The 22,185-nt window shown below is 42.4% G+C and overlaps 1 protein-coding gene across 1 annotated transcript in view; it reads left to right on the top strand.

Moving 5' to 3' along the window:
* Nucleotides 1-4,776: 4,776 nt before the first annotated feature.
* Nucleotides 4,777-22,185, top strand: part of ntrk2a (neurotrophic tyrosine kinase, receptor, type 2a) — a gene marked incomplete at both ends in the record, with an annotated part of 137,856 nt that continues 120,447 nt past the window's right edge. The window contains 5 exons of the mRNA XM_080737951.1: nt 4,777-5,039; nt 8,848-8,922; nt 13,193-13,264; nt 14,331-14,399; nt 15,410-15,558. Coding sequence (XP_080594077.1) covers nt 4,777-5,039; nt 8,848-8,922; nt 13,193-13,264; nt 14,331-14,399; nt 15,410-15,558 — 628 coding nt within the window. The remainder of the gene's footprint in view (nt 5,040-8,847; nt 8,923-13,192; nt 13,265-14,330; nt 14,400-15,409; nt 15,559-22,185) is intronic.

Here is a 22,185-nt window from a genome sequence, read left to right as displayed (position 1 = left end):
CTTCTTCTGCCTTTCAAGGCAATCAGACGCTGCATTCATGATTTGAGGCGGTTTGTTCTGAAAATGTCGGCCTGCTGGTAGCACTATAACATCCCAATGTGAAAAGGGTGGCATTTGTTCCTCGACCGAGTGGGATTGTGCGTGCACTGTGCACAGTTTCACCGCAATCGGACTCGTTCATGATTTGCGGCATTTTGCTCAAAACGGGTCACTCCTGCAAACTTTAGATGTCAATCTTTGTCAATCAGGATGGAATATGAAAAAAGCAAAGACTATAGAGATCATGTGCATATGTTTGTGTGAAATTTTGATAAAATCTGAAGCAGTAATGTCAAAAGAATTGTTTGACATAAGTCGGCCTCCTGGTGGCGCTATAAAAGGCAGATGTGAAAAATGCAGGGCAAAGGTTTTTCCTTTAGAGAGTGTGCATACAACGTTTTACACTGATCTGTGGAGTATAGGTAAAAACAAAAATCGGCCTGTTATAGCGCCACCCTGAGGCTGATTTGAAAATGTTTGTAATGGCATTTCTTCCTCTGCCTAATGTGTGTGAAATGTGCATGCACAATTTCATGCTGCGTGCATGATTTGAGGCATTTTGTTCAAAGCCGAGCACTCCTGCAAACTTTGGAAGCCAATCCTGATGGAATATGAAAAATCTGAATGAACCATTTTGTGTAATTACTATAGAGATAATGTGTACCAATTTGCGTGATGTTTGGACAAAATTTGCAGGAGTAGTGCCTAAAAATTTGTTTTGCACAAATTGGCCTCCTGGTGGCGCTATAACAGGCCCATGTAAAACATTTGGGGCAGACAGAGGTTCGACTCAGGCACCCAGCGAGTGTGCATGCACAGTTTTGCTGCCATCGTGCCAACAGTGCCAGAGATTAGCTGTTCACAGACAGACACACAGACAGAAGGTGCAAAGCATAGTGTCGGCCATCTGGCCTTCTTGTCTATGCTGGGAGCTCCCTCCAATGTAATCTGTGAATTCCAGGACCCTGCTTTTGAGGGCTACTGTTTTTCTCCATTTGGCTCATTGAAATAATTTATTTTCTGTATGACTTTCAGCAAACCTTGCATGTAAAAATGACAGGTTTGGATGGAGAATTGATTTAAGCCATACTAAATTAACTTGTGGCTTTTTTTAATTGGTGGCTGTGAAGGTCATTTTCGTGATGCATGTTTTAAGTGACATGAGCAATTTTTCTCAGGACAGTGGAGACTGGAGAACTACCTTTTTAATGAATGGCCTGCACTGTGATATTAACACGGCAAAAACTGACAAAATATAGCACATCTCCACAATCTGTTCCTGACCTATTGGGCCAAATGGCTCTGGAAGCGTTCGTTCCCAAGGCTACTCTACTCACTTCCCCACTGTCAGAGGATGTCCTTGTGGTTCAGTGGACAAGGGCACCTAGCACAAGTTCACAATTTATGAGCGAGTCAACCTCATACAGCCTTCAACTTGTCTATACTCCCCCATTTTACCCAAGATATTGAAAAACGTTATCAGAGAGACACACAGTCATCATGTCATTATTTCTTAGAGTGCATGCATTTTAATTGCCCCATGCGTGTGGGGTGTGCTCCCAGGATGCTCAGACTTGTGAGACGCTCACCAGATTTGTACAGACACAAGGCTCCATAATTACACTCTTCCATTCAATAGCACTGCGTGTGCGTCACAGCAAACGTCACGTCAGAGCAGTACATGGGGAGAGGACATTGGGGAGAGAGAGGACAGAGTGAGGGGAGGAGAGCACACCTCATAACTGTGTTTATTGCTGCTCACTGGCATATGCAATATCGTCTTTCTCCCTTTCTCTCTGTTTTGCTCCCTGTCATTCTGTCTCACACAACACTGGGCAAGATGTAGAGGGGAGGGGTACGGAGTCTGATACGAAGATACAGAGGAGCCGAGAGATAAGAGGAAGGGGGGTGCTGTAGCAGTTCTACCTCTATAGTACAGTGACTCAGGTGTGAAAGACTGATTTATTCTTGTATTTGAAATGAATCCAAGAGTAAGGGGCCCTGCAGCAGTGACTGACTGGCTAACGGCCTTAAAGCCTTCTCCGTAAGATGGCAGCTTATTGATTCAGGCCTGTCTTGGCTGTAAGCTCCACATGGTTATGAATTATAGCCTAATGATTTAATAAGGTGACGCTTGGTCTAGTACACAGCAGCTAAAGACCCGATGATTGGTGGTGTAAAGCTGGGGCCCCAACGTGTCCCTTTGCCCTCTCTCTCAAATCTGTCCTTCAGATGTTTATTGGGCACTAGTATATCCACCTCTTTTCCTATAGTCATTATAGTACACCAACACCAGGGGTGGGCAACTTTGATGTTGGAGAGGGCCACTATATTTCCAAACTCACTCCAGGGGGCCACAATGCATATGGTTACTGTCAAGCAAAAACCTCTTGTCTCCAGTAAGAGTAGTAAAAATAACCGATCTACAAGCTCAAAACGCGGCGCGCTGCGGCGCGTTTTGAGCTTGTAGATCAGCTATTTTTACTTCTTTTGAACTTATTCTGAATTTTCTTTTGTTATGTTTGGATTCAAATCCTGAAATGTAACATTTTGATTTAATTTCAAATACATTTAGTTATAGCTACTTATGTTAACTTCATGAACTTAAATACAAAAACATTGGACATAAATAATAATAATAATAATTGTAATACTACTATACTAGTCATTAGTACATAAAAAAGACTAACATTGTAATACTACTATACTAGTCATTCAACTACTAATATAGACTCAAGTAATTAAAGCGGGTCATGTTTGCATATTTGGAATTGTAACAGCTGAATCCGATAATAACCTGCGGGCCGCATTAAGTGACCTACACCATTAGCTCAACTGAAAGGTATAGGAAGGTTCACATGTCTTTTGTTCGCTTCTCTCATAGAAATATTGTTTCTCTGCCTCTCTGTTGCACGTGTTGGCTTCAGTCTGTAGGGTGCACATCATTTGCAGAAACTACGTTTTCGAATTTCACCAAAAAATGGGTTTAAAAGTGTTACAGCTTATCAGCCAAATGAGATAAAGATATAAAAGTGATATTACACTGATTGTACATCTGTTCTTGAGGTAATTGTTCATCCCCAATATCATGAAGGCTAATTTGACCGTTGGGCGACACAAATAAGTCGGTGTGTCCCAAAACGTAGTTACTGCACTCTGCCTTTGTAGGGTTCTGGACTAATCCTAGAATAAAGTTTTACTTTTGATTTAAAAAATAGCAGATTTGGGGGTTGAAGAGAAAAAGTAACTGTAATTTCACTCAGCCTTACAGCTTTAACCTCTATGGATATGAATAAGAGGGTGAGGTAGGAAAAGAATCGGCCTATGTATTAGTCTAATTGCCTAAATGATTTTATTAATAGCCCTGGGGTGGTGATGATTATCATGATTATGGTATTCATTCACCTCAGGCTGTGAAGTTGAATATTTAAGCTTGTAATAATTGGTAGGCCTATTCTTGATAGATTGGTTAAACACTAGGCCTATACTCTCATTATCTCATTCCTGCCCACTCAGTTTTGAGGTTATTCGCTCCTCAGGGATGTAGTATACAGGCTACCTAAGGTGGAGTGTGGACCAGGACCGTTTCAAAGATGTAGATCTCGATCATAAAAAGTCACCAATTAAAGTGTTACCAGGCTCTGATGCCTGACAGCTGTTGCAGGTTTGAATCCTGATCCCAACGACCTTTGCTGCATGTCACTCCCCATCTCTCTCTCCCTGTTTCCTGTCTACCTATAATATCATTGTTTTTTACATGAATTGTGAAGAGGTTTCTGGGAACTTTGTATTGTCAATAGTCCAGCTCCTGCTGTCACTTTGTGTCTAGATTCATAATTCATAATAAATCAGCCTATTAGTTGGGGGAAAAGAATAATTGGGGATCCTCCACGAGTCAGGACCAGTTAGCTGATTTTGTAAGGCAGCTGTGTTGACGGTGGTGGTACCCATCCATCGTTTACACTTCACACGTTTCTCTCTCTCCTCCTGTCTCTCCCCTCCCCTTTCTCCTCTCCTCTTCTCCATCCCTCCCTCCCTCCCTCGTCCCTTTTTAGGCGCTAATGAAGCAAAGCAACACAGCGGTTACGGTGCATGGTTCTCCCGTGTTGTCATTATTCAGTCTCATCTACAGTCTTGCCTTCATGTTCCCCTGTCGAGCTGCTGAATCCAGAGGACCGAGCCCACCGATCACTGCGTGTCCGCCGCCTCTGAGGGAGGGAGGGAGAGAGAGAGAGAGAGAGAGAGAGAGAGAGAGAGAGAGAGAGAGAGAGAGAGAGAGAGCGAGCGAGCGAGCGAGCGAAGGAATCCTCCTTGGCTCACAGACGTCAGTGTCTCAGTGTGATTTTGAGTGACTGGCTGACTGACGGATTGTAAAGGAAGCAAAGCATCAGAGAGAAATTGCCTGTTTAACCTTTTCCACATCTTTTTTTTAGTGGGGATGTCTTCCGACTGTCAAGGCCGATGGTTTTTCTAAATGCGCCCTAATTTCAGCTTCGGGATTGTTTAAAAATAAAAATATATAGCCTCCTATATATAGGCTAGTCTATATAGGCCTATATATATAGGTTTTCTATATATTTTTTTTTATTTCTCGTCACAGAGAGACGTTTCTAATTGTTTTAATAGATATAGTAGACCTATTATTAGGCTATTTTGTTTGTGTTATCTGGGCTGATCCCAGCCAACCTGGGCCGGGCGTGGGGGTTCAGCGAGCTGTAGCTGTAGTTGGTACCCGAGATGAGCGCCTGGAGACCTGGGAGCGGAGACGACGCGTCTCCGCCGGGGATGAGGAGCGGGTCTGCGGGGCTCTGGCGGTGGTGGTCGTGGGTTCTGTTCGTCGGGCTGGCGGTGGGCTCGGGCGGGCTGTGGAGGTTCGGGGCGGCGTGTCCGTCCTCGTGCTCCTGCAGCGGGACCAGGATCTCGTGCGTGGACCAGGATCGGGGCATCATGGCTTTCCCCGTCCTGCCGAGCGAGCTGGAGATGGAGAATGTCACTGACATGTGAGTGTCCGAGAGAGCATGCTGGGCTGTGTGTGTTCATAAACACAACACATATTTGACTATAGAATGAGGCTAATTGTTGTCGCTCTCATGTCTCACATGTTCCCTGTTGACTAAAGGTGGGTGCGATGCGATTATTTAATCCGCTCTAGGGTAGGGAAGGGATGCCAGCCACCCGCCTCACTCCAGACTGATGCATGGTCCGTCTGGCCATGCATCCAAGAAACAACCCCAAGTGTCTTTTTTGCAAGCCAATCGATGTCAAATCAAAAAATGTAATTGGACAGTTGTACGTTCAAGTCACATTAATTCCGCTCGAACACAGACAGCATAACAAACAAACCCAAGTAGCCCAAGTTCGAGCAGCCTATTGGCATCAATTGCGATATTATCGTGAAAGCAAATGGGTTTAATAGAACATAAATTAGGTAAGCAAACCAATTAGGCTATGTTAACATGTGTTTGGAAAAAGAAGAAAAATAGGCTATTATGTCAGTGTGTGCACGCGCCCACGGCCCACGCCTGTCCGCGAGTGTTTGTCAAGGCTGTGTCAGTGTCAGTGTGTGTGTGTGTGTGTGTGTGTGTGTGTGTGTGTGTGTGTGTGTGTGTGTGTGTTTTTTTGCGTGTGCGTGCGCGTGCGTGTGTACACACACACACACACACACACACACACACACACACACACACTAGACACATGTGTGCCGCCGCTACCACACATGCACTGTCTAAATATTAGCACAGACACTTCCCGAGATGATTAGGACTCCATTAAAATAAGCCCCAAAGACCAGAAATATCGACGTTCATAAGAGCCAAGAGGCGATTCATTTTTCTGTCGACATCACATAGGCTAGTCTATTTGGGGCATTTGGATCCTCCGTGTTCTGTTCTTAAAGGGAGATTATTCGGATGGAGACATAATCTGGGATTTTTTAAAACGAATTTCAAAGATCCAAATTTCCAAATTGTAGTTTAGCCCCCACTCCCTGTATTTGGAAAGCTGCAGACACATGACATCTGATCTGAATCACCAAAGAAGACGAATAACGTCCTCATTAAAAGATTAAAGTCGGGCATATATTCTATATAAACGACCTTGATATCAAGTTTGGCAGAGATAAACAATCTTATTTATCGTCGGCCTTGCAAGAAGCCTTGGAAGCTGTTTCAGTGAGCCAGCAATCTCCTGAAAAGCATGCGTCCACGGAGTGCTTGGCTAATGCAAATAGCCAAATTAATGGCCACGAGTAGTTTTCTCCCTGTAAATTACAAACGACCTTGCTAAAATCAGACAGAGACAGGCTACAAAGTTATCCATTTGTGTTAAGTGCTTAATTATCATGGTCAAATTCTCTAACAAGCACATACTGCCATGGCAGTATAGGCTCTTTTGAATTAGATTTAGTTTATACCTTTAAAATTATATAGCCCATTTATTTTAAAACACGTAAACACAAGGTATTTGACTGAGATCATCTGCACAACATAGGCTATCAACAGTTCAAGACATTTTTCATGAAATTGTTTGTTTGGTAAAACATTTATCTAATATGGATGTAACTGCCATGCATGAATACCATGAGTTATTAGAAGTTTTGGATAGGATAAGGTACAGTTTCATGACAGTACAGTTCACTGCCACTGGTACAACTATGTCAACTAAAAGAAAACTCAGGTAGGCCTATAAGCAGGGGCGTCACACCAAATTCTGGGCCCTGGGTACAAGGATTCACTGCGGTGCGGGCCCCCCATGAATGTTAACTATTGAAAAATAGCAGATATACAAGCTCACAGCGCGGCACCGAGTGCCGCGCTGCGAGCTTGTAGATCTGCTATTTTTTTTAAATCGTGAAAATGTGTGCCAAGAAACCTATTGTTTCCATGTCAGTGATGCTCAAACTTTTTCATGTGAAGGACCCCCCATCTCAAAATATTTAGTTCCAGGGACCCCCCAGAAGCAAAATTTGTGTTACAAATGTTCACTTAAAAAATACATATATTCAAAGATTTGCGCACATTTTCACGACTTTTCAAAAATAGCAGATCTACAAGCTCGCAGCGCGGCACTCGGTGCCGCGCTGTGAGCTTGTATATCTGCTATTTTTCAATAGCTAAAGTTACTAGGGCCCCTCCAACTTGGGCCCTGGTAACTCAGTCCCACTTTCCTACCCCTTGTGACGCCCCTGCCTATAAGGCAAGGCGTATTTGTTATTTTCCACTGAGATCTTTAATATCCTTATACCTCTAGTGTAAACTATGCCTTAAACCTATAACCTTATTCCTAATCTCAACCTCAGAAAGATATGCGTATAATCCTAAAGTTATTTCTAACCACATTCTCAGTAAAACAAATACAAGAATACAAATGTCGGTGAGTTTCTTTCCGGCGACTCTACTGGTTACCACTGCCATGCATAGGCCAGTGGTTCTCAACCTTTTCAGGCTGCAACCCCCAAAATAATCATATTTGAACTGGGGACCCCCCAAAATAATCATATTTGAACTGGGGACCCCCCAAAATAATCATATTTGAACGGGGGACCCCACCCTGACGAGCAATAAGAGTTGAGGCATTACATTTTGTATAACATGGTACTATTGTGAAAATATATGAAAATAGAATATGCTCACGACGCCTCGCGTTGCGTGGCGTTGTGAGCATGTAGATCTGCTATTTTCACAGTTTCTGCCTCTAATATTTGACAATTTGGCCAATGTTTAATTTGTCATTTTAGAGGTATTAAAAAGTTCTTAAATTGTCACTTTAGAAATGTGCAGATACCCTCTATACACTTAAACGTTATGTTGGTGTGTTTACTGTTGAGAGAGAAAACAATGTTGCACATTAAGTTAATCATCTGGGGACCCCCCAAAATAATTTGGGGACCCCCCTGGGGGTCCCGACCCACAGGTTGAGAACCAATGACATATAGGCTATACCCTATCCAAATGATGATCCACCATGTTTGAAAGTAAAATAAAAACTGTACAAAAAATGTTTTACTAAAAGTTCAATCCCATACATATATAGGCTCTCATTCACCTGGAAACTGTTGTGAACAGTCTTCATGGAGCGGGGGTAAATGTATTGTCCAGGGGTAGGCAACCTTAGGCACGGGTGCCAACATTGGCACAGAGGAGGGTGGTCACCGGCACCCTGCAGAAGTGTGGGAGAGAGTATTGTTATTGTTTTAAATGTGGTCAATTAAATTAATTCAACTAATTTGCAGCAAATGACACCCTGCACATAATTCTACAATTCTGAACTTTGACTGGGGAGGGAGTCGGGGAGATATGTGGGTTATTTCTCTAATGATCGTTATAACAATGTTCTGACTATCAAAATATGTCGGAATTGTTGATAGATGATTGTTGATCATTAAATGTTATGTTGACATGGCACACTGACTAACTAGAAAATAAAAACATGGTACTTCATTTCAAAAGGGTTGCTGACCCCTGGCCTAGACAGACAGGACATCAGCTGCAGTTATAGAGGACAGGAAGGGCATCAGAACAGTGTGGTTCTTTTATAATTGCCTCTAAATACGCCTATATGGTTTATAGACTCTGTGTTTCTATTTGGAATGAAATCACCCATTCATCTAAACATTTAAATTATAGCTAGACTGGGATCTATGACAAAAGTTGATTGGTTTTCAAATGGTGTCATAGAAATAGTTGGCTATATGTGGAGATAGAGCTGAAAGTGCATGTGTGTTGTGCACCTTTGATAAAGACCACTGCTGTGTATTGTTCTCTTCTATTTAAATGAGCCAGTCTAATATGTGATTGTATCTTGTGACAGCTACATCGCCAACCAGAGCAGCTTCTCATCTATTAACGACAAAGACCTGCACTTCTACAGGAATCTCAGGAACCTGTGAGTTTATACTGCTATAGTTCATCAGGCACATGACACATGGGAAACTGCTTTATTCGTTTTAAATGGTTTTATTTTTGGAACCAATGACCAACAGTATTTGATATGACACTGTGTGACATCTTGTAACCGGTAGATGTTTGCCACACTGATGGATCTCCATCACTGTTGAAAGAGATATTCTACATTATATGCTGCATTGCTGTCTCAGAAGTTGCCAGTTCAGTATAGGCCAGGGACATGCTGGGCCCCTGATTCAGCCCGGGAAAAATAGTTGGAGAGGCCTTCATTGCACGCTATAGAGAGAGAGATCTCTCTCTATAGCTCTGCTGCTACTCAAAGATTTCCCATTTCAGATCATGACAAATGACAAGCCAGTGGCCCAATTACATGAGTTATATTTCATTGTTGTCGGGTGAAAACCTTGTATGTCCAAAACTGTTTGTTTTGTATTTATCATTTTAAAAATGATTTAAACTAGTGAAAACAGCCGATCTACAAGCACACAACACCTCGCACTGCGAGGCGTTGCGTGCTTGTAGATCTGCTGTTTTCACTACTTTCGTGCAACAGCCTTGTATGATGAAGCAGGGCTTTGCTTTGCGAAAAAATTTACACATTTGAAACTTGGAGATACAAGGTTTCTGCCCGACAGTGATGATTTACTTTGTTGGCCACCCAGCCCCCAAAATGGAACGAAGGCCGACATTCTATTTTCAATTTTTTCCTAATGGTCGGCCTGGACCAGCCGGGTATGAACCGGCCGTTCGGGAGTTGTCCCGCTTTTCCCAATGGCCAGCACGTCCCTGGTTGAAAGAGATATTCTACATGATATGCTGTCTCAGAAGTTGCCAGTTCAGTATAGGCTATATCACCACTGCTTAGAGACATTGATAAATGTGCAGCATTTATAGCGCAGGCTGGGAGCAGTTTTACTGAATCATATTAATAACACTATAATTATCTTGTTCCTTACAGCTCACTAAATAAGGCACATTGATTTATTTTAAACTGCATCCTATGCTTCAGGTAATATTGGCTATTGCCATTCCTTTAAAAATGATGCTGTTTAGAGCTGTGTTTTCCAGAGTGCCTTTTTTACTTCCTGTGTTTTACCATACTGTTTCTTTTTCCTAAACCTAAATATCATTTGACACCTTTTGTCTGCACCTGAAAAGAGTCCACCCAAGCAGCATTGTCCAATATATTATTGTGTATAAAATGACATAGTGTGAGGTTTTCTTTAACACTTAAACCCTACTTCTTTATGACAAATAGCAAAAATAGCCGATCTACAAGCTCATGCACAGCATGTATTTAATTCAGTCTGACCATAGAAAGGATAAAACAAATCCCCAACGTTGATCAAAAAAATAATTAGAAAGATACAATTGGAAATTGCAAGTGTAGTTGCCTTGAGGCGAGTCACACTTGCAATTATTTCTGTATTTGTCTCTATTCGAGCGAAGCTAACCATTCCGTCCTTGTCCCTTTTATGCCCATATATGGAGATCCATGATGTCATCAATATTAAGCCCATATCTTGGAATGCCCATATATGGACATACTGTGTCAGTCTCATGTGGTCTATGATGTCAGTCATCTCCATATTTTGGGAAAGGTTTAATTTTTAATTAAAGTCAATGGAAAAAAATTATTCACGAAAAAATATATATTCTATAAATTAAATCTTAGCAAAATGCAAGGAATCAATTCCAGATGAATCGATTTGACATATGGCCCAAGTGCGTGCCACCAACTCTCTGGGAAGTTTATCTAGGAAGCCAAAGAAAGAAAGAAAGATGTAAAGATGCATGGAAGGAATACATTCAGACAAGTACTATAGTCTGGTTGCAACCACAGTAATAATAATGACCAGAGGGGGGATATTAAAAGCAGAGGCATGTATTCCCCCCCCCCCCCCCCCCCCCCAGCAAATCCAACCCTGAATTTGGCCATAAAGTAGGGGGAACAAGTATTGTATCTGGTGGTGGACAAAATATACTCTTGATTGATTGATTGATTGATTGATTGATTGATTGATTGATTGATTGAAGACTTTATTAGAAGTTTGCGTAGGGAAAGGTACATGACAGTACAGCTCACTGGTACACGGTCAACTAAAAGGATAAACAAGAAAGCCTCTGGGCTTGTTTCAATTTGGGTCCTTTATAAAAAAAAACTCATATAACATTGAATGACAGACAAATAAAACACAGTACTATTCAGAAGATATCATCAAAAAATGAAACTCAGCTACAAGTGAAAAAAGTTGCTCTGTCAAATTTGTACTGGAGAAATCACTTTAGAATTCTAAAGTACAGGCTTTTGTATTTGACATTGGGCTGGTTAAGTCAGATGTCAGATGGTCAGAATTGATTGAGAGGAATGCCCATTGAGATGCAGCATTTAATTTTAGAGGGGGTCCTATAGGTAAAACATTACATACGATACAAATACACAATATGTATACAAATACACATAAGTAAAACATTACATAGTTACAGGGCCGTCGTAAAGATTTTTGGGAGGGGGGTCTAGATCAAAGACCTGGGACCCCCCTCCACGTGCCCCCCCCCCCCCCCCCCCATGCATAGCGTGGGCCGAAAAATACTGTTAAAAGCATGAACAGCTTATTTCGGGATGTCAATTCAATTCAATTCAATTCAATTCAATTCAATTCAATTCAATTCAATTCAAATCAAATCAATTCAAAGGAGCATTATTGGCATACAGGGAAGTCCTGAAGCGGCCAAGAGAGGTAATAGATCTGAGTGAAAGAGGAAGATTATTCCTCTCAGATGGAGCTTTGAGGTGGAATGGCCTGCGTCCAACTTCTAAGTACCTTCCTACCTTCCTAGAAGAAATTAGTGGAGGCAAAGTCATAATTGTTCAAAATACATACAGATATTAAGACAATTTACTTCGTTACTGTCTACCACTGGTTGTATCTAGTGAGTTAGATGGTTACATTCGATTTTCTGTAAAGCTGCTATTTTGTAAGCAAAGGTTTTCTTGAGATTGCTGATAGTGCTAATACTATTCCACTGCAAGTTTTAACTTCTGCAACTAAGCGTTTTGCTTGAGCAAACATTTTTCAAAAGGTATATATCTCATTTCAACCTGGAAATATGTTCAAAGTTCCTTTTGATCTCAAGATTGATCAGACACAGTGAACAGATAAAACCAACTTCACAGGTAGTGATGCATTCATGTAGCCTCACAAAATGACCCAGCAAAATACTGTGTTAATTTGACTCTGATATGTAATGCATCCTTATACCGTAGGTAGGTAGGTAGGTAGGTATGTAGATACCGTAGATACCGTAGATAGATACGTAGATAGATAGAATCTAACGATACCTTTATTGATCCCAGGGTGGAAATTCAGGCGCCAGAGACAGTAACAGATACAGGGCATAGAAGTACAGTACAGACGTGTAACATTACAATAATGCATCCTCAAACAATTATAATTAAAAGTATACAGACATATACACACTATACCGGTATATTATATACAGGTACAACATTGTTCGCACCTGTATATTATGTATATATTATATTTGTATTATGGTTGGCTAAAGTGACTAAATATGCCTTTTTAGACACAATAACCCATTTTCTTCTACTGTTTACAGTAACACTACTAGCCCCCATAAGTCACATTTGTCCCATGAAAGATTGCGGTGCATCTGGGCTTATTGTGTCTAAAATGCATACCGTATTTAGCCACTTGGAAAGCAGTAAATGAAAACATTTTAACACTCATCTTTTCTTTTCTCTAATTACAATCTATATGCAGTACTATACAAAGTTGTCCTTTAAGACAGGTGCTACTTGTCTATAGCACTAAAAGAGGTTCCCCTATGAAAAAGCACCACTTTTTTTTTAACTATACTATTTTATGGAAAAAAATAAAAATGACAATGCTGTATGCTTCTTATGATTCTTAGCTTATCTGGAACACGCCTCTGCTGGTATTTATCAGTTAATATCACAGTTTATTTGTCCTCTTGCAGAACAGTGATCTACACTGCAGATGATATTTAAGCCGATATCATCGGTGTCCCTATATATCCCTCTGACCTAAATATCCTGCCTACTCAAACTCTGACTGCACTTTCAGTCTGAACGGAGCCTGCATGACAGGTCTGCAGTCAATAACCGACGTCATGGCTGCCTCTGTTGTCGATTTTTGTTTCTGTTTTGTTGTTGAAGGTGACGTTGTTGTTGTTGTTGTTTTTGCTGTTGTTATTTCTTGTGTCAGAACGGTGACGAACAGCAGGTTAACGTATGTGTCCAGACTGGCATTTCAGAACAACCTCAAACTACAGTACCTGTGAGTATTTATATATTATATACTATATTATTTTAACGAGTCATTCTTTTCTTGCCTTGTGATATCATGGTGTCCCTACGATGCCCTTTTAGGGAACGTTTCCTTAATTCAACGGAGGGTGGCGCAGGGAAGAAATGATGCATTGTTTGAATTATTAAAGAATCATATTTATTTATTTATTTATTTGTGGTAAGATTTATTGTTTAAATTACTTGACATTTAATATTAGCCCTCTCTGAGCTGGAGATTTATATATGGTTAACTCAAAAAGACAGACCAATCAATGAGTCCTGCTAAAGAAAAAAGAAACTGTGCTAGATGAATGCTTCCTGGTAGGAAAGGAAGCCCAGTTCAGCCTCTTCTCTGGATAGGATTTGTTATTGATTGTGGAACCTCAAGACATTGCCAGCATAATTTAACTTTGACAGCACTGCGCTGTTCAACCAGAAGAGCGATAAAACACTGCATTTTCAGAACTGTACCACTGCACCACTTACGGTTAATTTCCCTAATCCAGGGGTCTCCAACAGGGAGTCCGGGACCCCTAGGGGTCCTCAGAGTTACTACAGGGGGGCCGCCAAATCTTTGTGATAGGATCATTCTTTTTAAATTAACAACTTGTACCCTCGCATCCCTATTCTGAGGAGAACTTTAGCCAAAAATAGCCGATCTACAAGATGTAGATCGGCTATTTTTGGCAAATAGGTCTGGTGTAGAGGTAAAAAAGAGCAGACCAAGTACAGAGTGAAAGGTCAAGTTAACTAAAAACACGAATCCAACAGACTGATGACAGTGCCGTCAAACAAGTCTATGAATCTATCTACTGTATGAAATAGATGAAAATCTTTAATCTACACATCTATACAATATGTAGAGAAGGCCCCTGCTTCATATCTCTCCCAGCTAAGGGGTCCTTGGCCTGAAAACGTTGAAGACCCCTGACCTAATCCGTAAAGCAGGAAAAAGATGCTGGCTCATTGGTTCCACCAACAGTATTTTGAGTGTGAATTGAGTGTATTTCAAATGCAATGTGATTCAGTAATGTTCTTGTCTTTTTTATTTGCAGGAATTTGAAAGACAACAACCTGTCCTCACTGTCGTGGAGAATATTCAGACATCTCAATATATCATATATGTGAGTTTCACATGTGAGAGAATTTCTCTCGGATATCTGTCTGTCAACACTTAAATCTTGAGTGTTGATTTATCCATTTGTTAGTCAGACATTGAACACATGTAACCAAATGATCTGTACATTTATGTACACTCTCAGACCTGTCTGTCTGTCTGTCTGTCTGTCTGTCTGTCTGTCTGTCTGTCTGTCTGTCTGTCTGTCTGTCTGTCTGTCTGTCTGTCTGTCTGTCTGTCTGTGCCACTTTCTAAAGAGCCATCCACATCAAGAGCGATAACTATAACGATAATAACTATAAACATTAATTGTTTTAAAAATCTAAAAATTCTAAAGGAATTGGATGGCCACACCACAACTATAAGGACAACAGTGATGAGTTATGTCACTCATTTGGATCACTTTTGAGGAGATTTGAGGAACCAATCAAATTGCACCCAGATTTACAGGGTGTCACGTTCAATACATCATTCATGTTTCAATATGGCAGACGTCGTTGCTGAGGGACTCGTCTCCTCTCTGAAGAATTACGTAAACCCATATCCTTCTGGTTTTCTGTTTCTTTCACTGCACAATGTACCGCAGTAGGTAATCAATATCCATTTTGGGGCTCCAAAACAGCTGGAACACGTGTGTGTGCTTCGCGCCACCGTTTACAGAACGTTAAGCCAGACTTCTACTTGGTTGTGCATCAAGTCTTGCACCGAAAACAGCCAGTCTACAAGCTCACAATGCATTGTGAGATTGTAGATCTAGTATTTTTGGTGCGTGGCACCGGAACACAACTAAGAATAAATCAGGCTTTATTGTTCAACAGTGTGGATGTTCACATCATTATCGTTACAGTTATTGTTATAGTTATCATTCTTAATGTGGATGGCCCTTCGATGTCCTTCCTCCATCTGTCTGACTCTGACCCTGCCTTTCTGTGTGTGTGTGTGTGTGTGTGTGTGTGTGTGTGTGTGTGCGTGTGTGTGTGTGTGTGTGTGTGTGTGTGTGTGTGTGTGTGTGTGTAGGATCCTGTCAGGGAACCCTCTGCACTGTTCCTGTGAGAACATGTGGATCAAGCTGTGGTTGGGGGAGGAGGCAGACATACAGGAGCTCCGCTGCATCGAGGAGGGAGGAGGACGCAAGCTGCTGTCCAGACTCACACTGCCTAACTGTGGTGAGCGCACGCACGCACGCACGCACGCACGCACGCACGCACGCACGCACGCACGCACACACACAGCGCGCACACACACACAGCGCGCACACACACACAGCGCGCACACACACAGCGTGCACACACACACACACAGCGTGCACACACACACACACACACACACACACACACACACACACACACACACACACACACACACACACACACGACAACGACGACAAACCAAGATGTGTATGTAATGCATTGGTGACTTCGGTTCCAAATGCTAGAAACCTTGGTGTGGTCCTGGACAGCCAGCTATCATTCAAGGCACACATTGCATCAGTCACCCGGTCCTGTAGGTTCACACTCTATAACATCTGTAAAATCAGACCTTTCCTCACCCAGGAGGCAGCCCAGCTCCTCATCCAGACATCTGTAATATCAAAACTTGACTATTGTAACTCTCTCCTCATTGATCTCCCGGCATGTGCACTTAAACCTCTCCAACTGATCCAAAATGCTGCGGCACGACTAGTCTTCAACCAGCCTAAGTTCTCACATGTCTCCCCCCTTCTCCGCTCCCTACACTGGCTCCCGGTTGCGGCCCGCACTGAATACAAAACACTGATGCAGACCTTCAAAGCAGCCAAAGGTATGGCTCCTCCATACCTCCAAAACCTGATCAACCCCTACACCCCCACCCGTTCACTTAGATCAGCCAACACAGGGATGCTGACAGAACCATTGCTAAAAACCCCAGGACAAAAATCCACTCGTCCGAGACAGTTTGCCCTCCTGGCCCCCAAGCTGTGGAATAAACTCCCTGTCGCACTTAGAACTACGGACTCACTCGCCAGCTTTCACCGTGGACTGAAGACTCACCTTTTCAGACTCCACCTAAATCCATAGAACTACTGAAACACTCAATGACCATACATGTAGCTACCGTAGTTAGCATTTGTTTTTTTAGAATCCTTTTTTCTTTACTGATTATATTGTTTTTTTAGATTGATATTCATATGCATTTGTTATATTGTTGTTGATGTTCTGACATGTTATCTTGTTTATTATAGTGATGTATCTGCCATTATTTGTTAAAAATGCGTGCCATTTATCACTTAACCTGCCGGCCCAACCTAACCTTAACCCTAAACCTAAACAACCTAACCCAGTCAATAGAGCACTTGCCTTTGAATCGCAACGTTCTGCGTTGAAACCCGGGCACTGCCAAATTAGCTTGTGAGTTTTTGGCCTGTGAGTAACATGGCTTGCTTGGGTAAATAAGACCTGATGGTGACAGTAATCCATCTCCCTAGGGCAGGGGTGGGCAACTTTGATGATGGAAAGGGCCACTATATTTTTACATTCACTCCAGAGGGCCACAATGCATACAGTCAAACATAGCAAAAATAGCAGCTCTACAAGCTCAAAACGCGTCACAGTGCGACGCGTTTTGAGCATGTACGGTAGATCTGCTATTTTTGCTATTTTTGAATTGGATACCTGAAAAGTAACAACTTTATTTAATTTCAAATTCTTCCTATGTTAACTTTGTGAACTTAAATACAAATATATTGGACATAAAAAATACTTGTACTAGTCATTAAGCTACTAATATAGACAGTATTCTGGCGGCCCCCGGGCCGCCAGTTGCCCATGTATGCCGCAGGGTCTACGACAGTGTGAATGGATATCTGCGTTGATATCAACAGTAAGCCACTACTATAACCAGCTTCCTCTTCGTTTCAGAGTAATCCTTTCCTTTATTCTATACTAAAAGAAAGAAGGAGTCTGTGCTAGAGAACTGGTGATTTAATAACAAAAATAGATTCAATAATTCCACGTGAACAGCCAGGGTTCCATCTTCTGTACCATCCGTGGTAACAACAAAATATAACGTGCTCTCTTTTAGCGTGACCGCTTTTCCTCTACACCAGAACACAAGGTAAACAACAGGACCATGAACATCCCATAATACTCTCTGCTGCCCACCAGCTCCTTAAAGGAACATACCCCTGTGTACTGTATATAGCATATGGGGTTACACTACTTTACTTTACTTAATCCAACCCCAGTCCTAATCGTTACCACAAAATCCCTGAGCCTAAACATAACATTATCCTTAACCCCAGCCTGAATCGTTTCCTGAAAATATTTCTCGATTTTCTCTCATGTGGACCAGGATAATGGTCCTCACAATACCTACATCCTATTATACTTGTGGGGATATTTGGTTCTCACAAGTATACAGTAATAAGACCTTTATACATACGCACACACACACACACACACACACACACACACACACACACACACACACACACACACACACACACACACACACACACACACACACACACACACACACACACACACACACACACACACACACACAGTCGCAGACACACACACACACACACACACACACACACACACGCACGCACGCCAAACGCACTCACACACACACACACACACACACACACACACACACACACACACACACACACACACACACACACACACACACACACACACACACCACATTCAAACAAACACATACTATATGCACACAGACAAACACTTTAATGCAGACACAGACGTAAACAATCTTCCAGCCATACTTATCCTAATTTACTTACGGCATGTGTCGGCAGAAGCAAACACACACACACACACACACACACACACACACACACGCACACACACACACACACACACACACACACACACACACACACACACACACACACACACACACACACACACACACACACACGGAGGAATGGTGTTGGTCATGATGACATTCATCAGATGTACTGCATACCATACAGGTATACTGCATAGTATTATAAGCACCTGGAGGAAGACAACTAATGACTTCCTGCACAACGTTTATACCAAATCTTACAGTGTTTGGTATAACCTGCGTGTGTGTGTGTGTGTGTGTGTGTGTGTGTGTGTGTGTGTGTGTGTGTGTGTGTGTGTGCGTGCGTGCGTGCGTGCGTGCGTGCGTGTGTGCGTGCGTGTGAAACAGAGAAAGGGAGAGAGTGCAGTTTGTTTGGATGGATGCGTGTATTTAGCATGTATGCATTCATGTGTGTGATGGTGGGTGGCTTTGTATGTACAGTATACAATATGTTTGTATTACTGCTATGCTTGCAAGCATTTCTGTACAGTATGTATGCATGTGTACACACATGGACACACACACACACACACAGTGTGTGCGTGCGTGCGTGCGTGCGTGCGTGCGTGCGTGCGTGCGTGCGTGCTAAGGGGACATACTGTACTGCACCAGGGGATGGTGAACTTCTCTACAGAGCAGTGATGTAGTGTGGGCTGATCTACAGTATGTGTCTGTTACATCCATCATTGTTCCCTATTCCACCAAAGGTTACATTGTCTCTGTCCTATAGGGATGTTCTCTTATGATGTATAGATCCGTTACCATGCACAGGATTGTGTGTGTGCGTGTGTGTGTGTGTGTGTGTGTGTGTGAGCATGTGCGTGTGTGAGAGAGAGAGTGATGGAGAGGCCAATAGAGAGATGGAAAGAGAGCCTAAGCAAGAGAATAAACTCTGGAGAGCTATTAGTGTGTGCGTGTGCGTGCGTGTGCACGTGCGTGCGCGTGTGCGTGCGTGTGTGTGTGTGTGGGTGTGTGTGCGCCCGTGCGAGTGAGTATGTGCGTGCGTGCGTGCGTGCGTGTGGGTGGGTAGTCGTTATGTCATGGTATAGAGCAGTTACGGTCATTGGAGATATTAGCTCATACTTTAACTGCATGGAGAAAGGTCGCAGTAAAGGAGAGTGCAGAGGCAGAGAGATAAACATGTCTTGAGATGGCTGTGTACAGTAATTACACACAGCAATGATATCATTGAGTCTAGTTTTATTTTTTTTAAGAGAGTTGGATTTTCACTAAATGTTTTACAATAAAATGAAATGTTATAGCGACCATCTGCACGATGCTTTATAGCCCCTAGTGAGCCCCTTTCAGACAGCATGCTTTCTTTCTGAGTGTTTCGACGCATCACTTATAGCAGTCTGCCGGAGATGAATTCTTCAGATTTTGTGGGAAATCTTACCAAAGTCTACTCCAGTTGTCTCAAATGAAATTGAGCAGTTAGGTTTGCTCGCATTGGAAGGCAATTTAGCATCAATTTGACAGTAATACTAATTAGAAACTGGCATCTGTGTTTTTAAGATAATGTTGCACTCAATTAAGAGGAATATATGATGGAGAATATATGTGTGTTGTCTATGTCTAAGTTTACAAAATAGTGTAAAGAATCTATCACTACAACGTTTTATTTGAAGTCTTTTCAAATTCAGGTGCGTTCACAAGTCTTCACTATTTTTACCAACATTTTCCTGAGCTTGAGAGCAACCCAAACAATGAAGTAATTCAGTCCAGTCCCACGGAAATTGAGTTCAGCCAAACGATCTCCTAAGCTTGTACATAAAAGTCAAGGTTTATGTTTTGATTGTATTTATAAACACATGCTAACGACAGTATAATGATACATATAGCAGTACATTTTCTTTGCTCTTATAGTCCAATCAGTCTAAATGTCAACAAAGGGGTAATCTCCACAGAATGCCAGCCGATGGAATGGCAGACATTCTCTTGGTATTTGTTGAAATCTTGATACATTTACAAACATATAGGTGAAAGCGGAACATGACTTTTGAGGGCAGTTTGCAGATGTAAAAGGTCTGCTATTGTGTTTAGTAGCCTACAAGGGTAAAACAATTTACTTCCACTGGGACAATCTGCTTGATGTAAAATATTCTAGAACAAGGGTCTTCAGCAGGGTGTCCCCTAGGGGGTCCTCCAAGTTACTACAGGTGGTCCTCCAAATATTTGTGTGATAGAAACCTTTTTTTCCTTTTGTATATTAACCACATGAAACCTAGTGTCCTTATTCTGAGAACTTTAGCAGATCTACAAGCTCACAACGCCTCGCAGTAGATTGGATATTTTTGGCAAAGAGGTTTGGTGTAGAGGGGAAAAAGAGCAGACTAAGTACATAGTGAAAGGTCAACTTTATTAAGTATTGACAGTTCAAGTACTTTAAATATCTGAAAACGCAATCGACATGAATCCAAAATACACTGACGATTGTGCTGTCAAACAATGAAACTACAGTATATGGAATCACTGAAAAGGTTGTGGGGGTCCCTGCTTCATCTCTCTCTCAACTAAGGGGTCCTTGGCCTGAAAAAGTTGAAGACCCCTGTTCTAGAAAATTAGATATGCTTAAACAGTCTTAACATACATGGTCTCTCACAAATAGCGCAGGGCATGCATGACACCGAGGATGCTAATGGCTAAGTTACCAAGGAGGAAGCTAGCGGTGTCATTGATAACTCCTATTGATCCGTCCTCTCTGCATCCCCTCCATTAGCAGCAGTTATTTTTGGCATTTCCACGGTTACACCATGTCCCCTGGAGAGGTGTGCAGGGGACCCCCTGGCAGAGTGACACACGAGCAGGGCGCGAGGGAGAGGCGTGCCAAACCATGCCCCAGGGCAAACACTGATAAACTCCAGCAGTGGTTCTCAACCTGTGGGTCTGGACCCCCAGCGGGGTCCTCAAATTATTTTGGGGGGGTCCCCAGATGATTAGCTTAATGTGCAACATTGTTTTCTCTCTCAAGAGTAAGCAAACCAACGTAACGTGTAAGTGTATAGAGGGTATCTGCACATTTCTCAAGTGACAATTTAAGGACTTTTTAATACCTCTAAAATGACAAATTGTCAGCTATTAGAGGCAGACATTGTGAAAATAGCCGATCTACATGCTCACAAACCCTCGCAACGCGAGGCGTTGTGAGCATGTAGATCTGCTATTTTCACAATAGAACCGTGTTATAAAAAATGTACTGCCTCAACTGTTATTGCTCGTCAAGGTGGGGGGGGGGGGGGGGTCCCCGGTTCAAATATGATTATTTTGGGGGTCGCGGTCTGAAAAGCTTGAGAACCACTGGACTACAGAATGCTCAATCTGGCCAAACCGCTGGCCTTATTTGGCTGCCTGTTGTTTTGTCTGTTTGTTTGCTTTCTGTTGCCGCTCCTGATCTGTGACTTTTCCCCCCTCTCTCCCTGTCTTTCTGCGTCTTGATCCAAGTGTCTTTAACACACCCTTTGATTGTCTCTATTCTCTGTGTCCTTTCCCATTTATCCCTCTGTTTTTGGTCCGTCTCACTCAGTTTGTCTCTCCCTTCGCTCATCTCTGAGTGACATAGGAGAAGGGCACAAAGGAGAGGAAGTGCCAAGCGGTGCCCCCGGGCTCACACTGATCTCTCTGGCCACCCATTTCTCTCTCTCTCTCTCTCTCTCTCTCTCTCTCTCTCTCTCTCTCCCCCTCTCATCATCTATGGCCCTGTACTACAGTATATTTACCTCGCTGAAAGTCTGCAGTGTATAGGCATTCCTCGTTGCTATAACCATGGCAAACCGTGCAACACAGAAAAACAGAGTCATTTGTGCCATTCAGCACCAGGGCTGGCGTGAACGCTTTTGCAAGTGATATACATTGAGTATTTACACTCAGTTGTCCGCCTGATTTTTGGCCGACTGAATTGGCTGAATCAAAATGAACTGGAAGCAGAAATAGTGAGTCAGGGCGGTCGTTTTCCATGTGAT

The sequence above is a fragment of the Nannobrachium achirus genome (assembly GCF_963921795.1).
Source record: "Nannobrachium achirus genome assembly, chromosome: 12".
Lineage (NCBI taxonomy): Eukaryota > Metazoa > Chordata > Actinopteri > Myctophiformes > Myctophidae > Nannobrachium > Nannobrachium achirus.
Note: the sequence above shows the minus strand (reverse complement) of the source record. Positions and strands in the feature narration are given on the sequence as shown.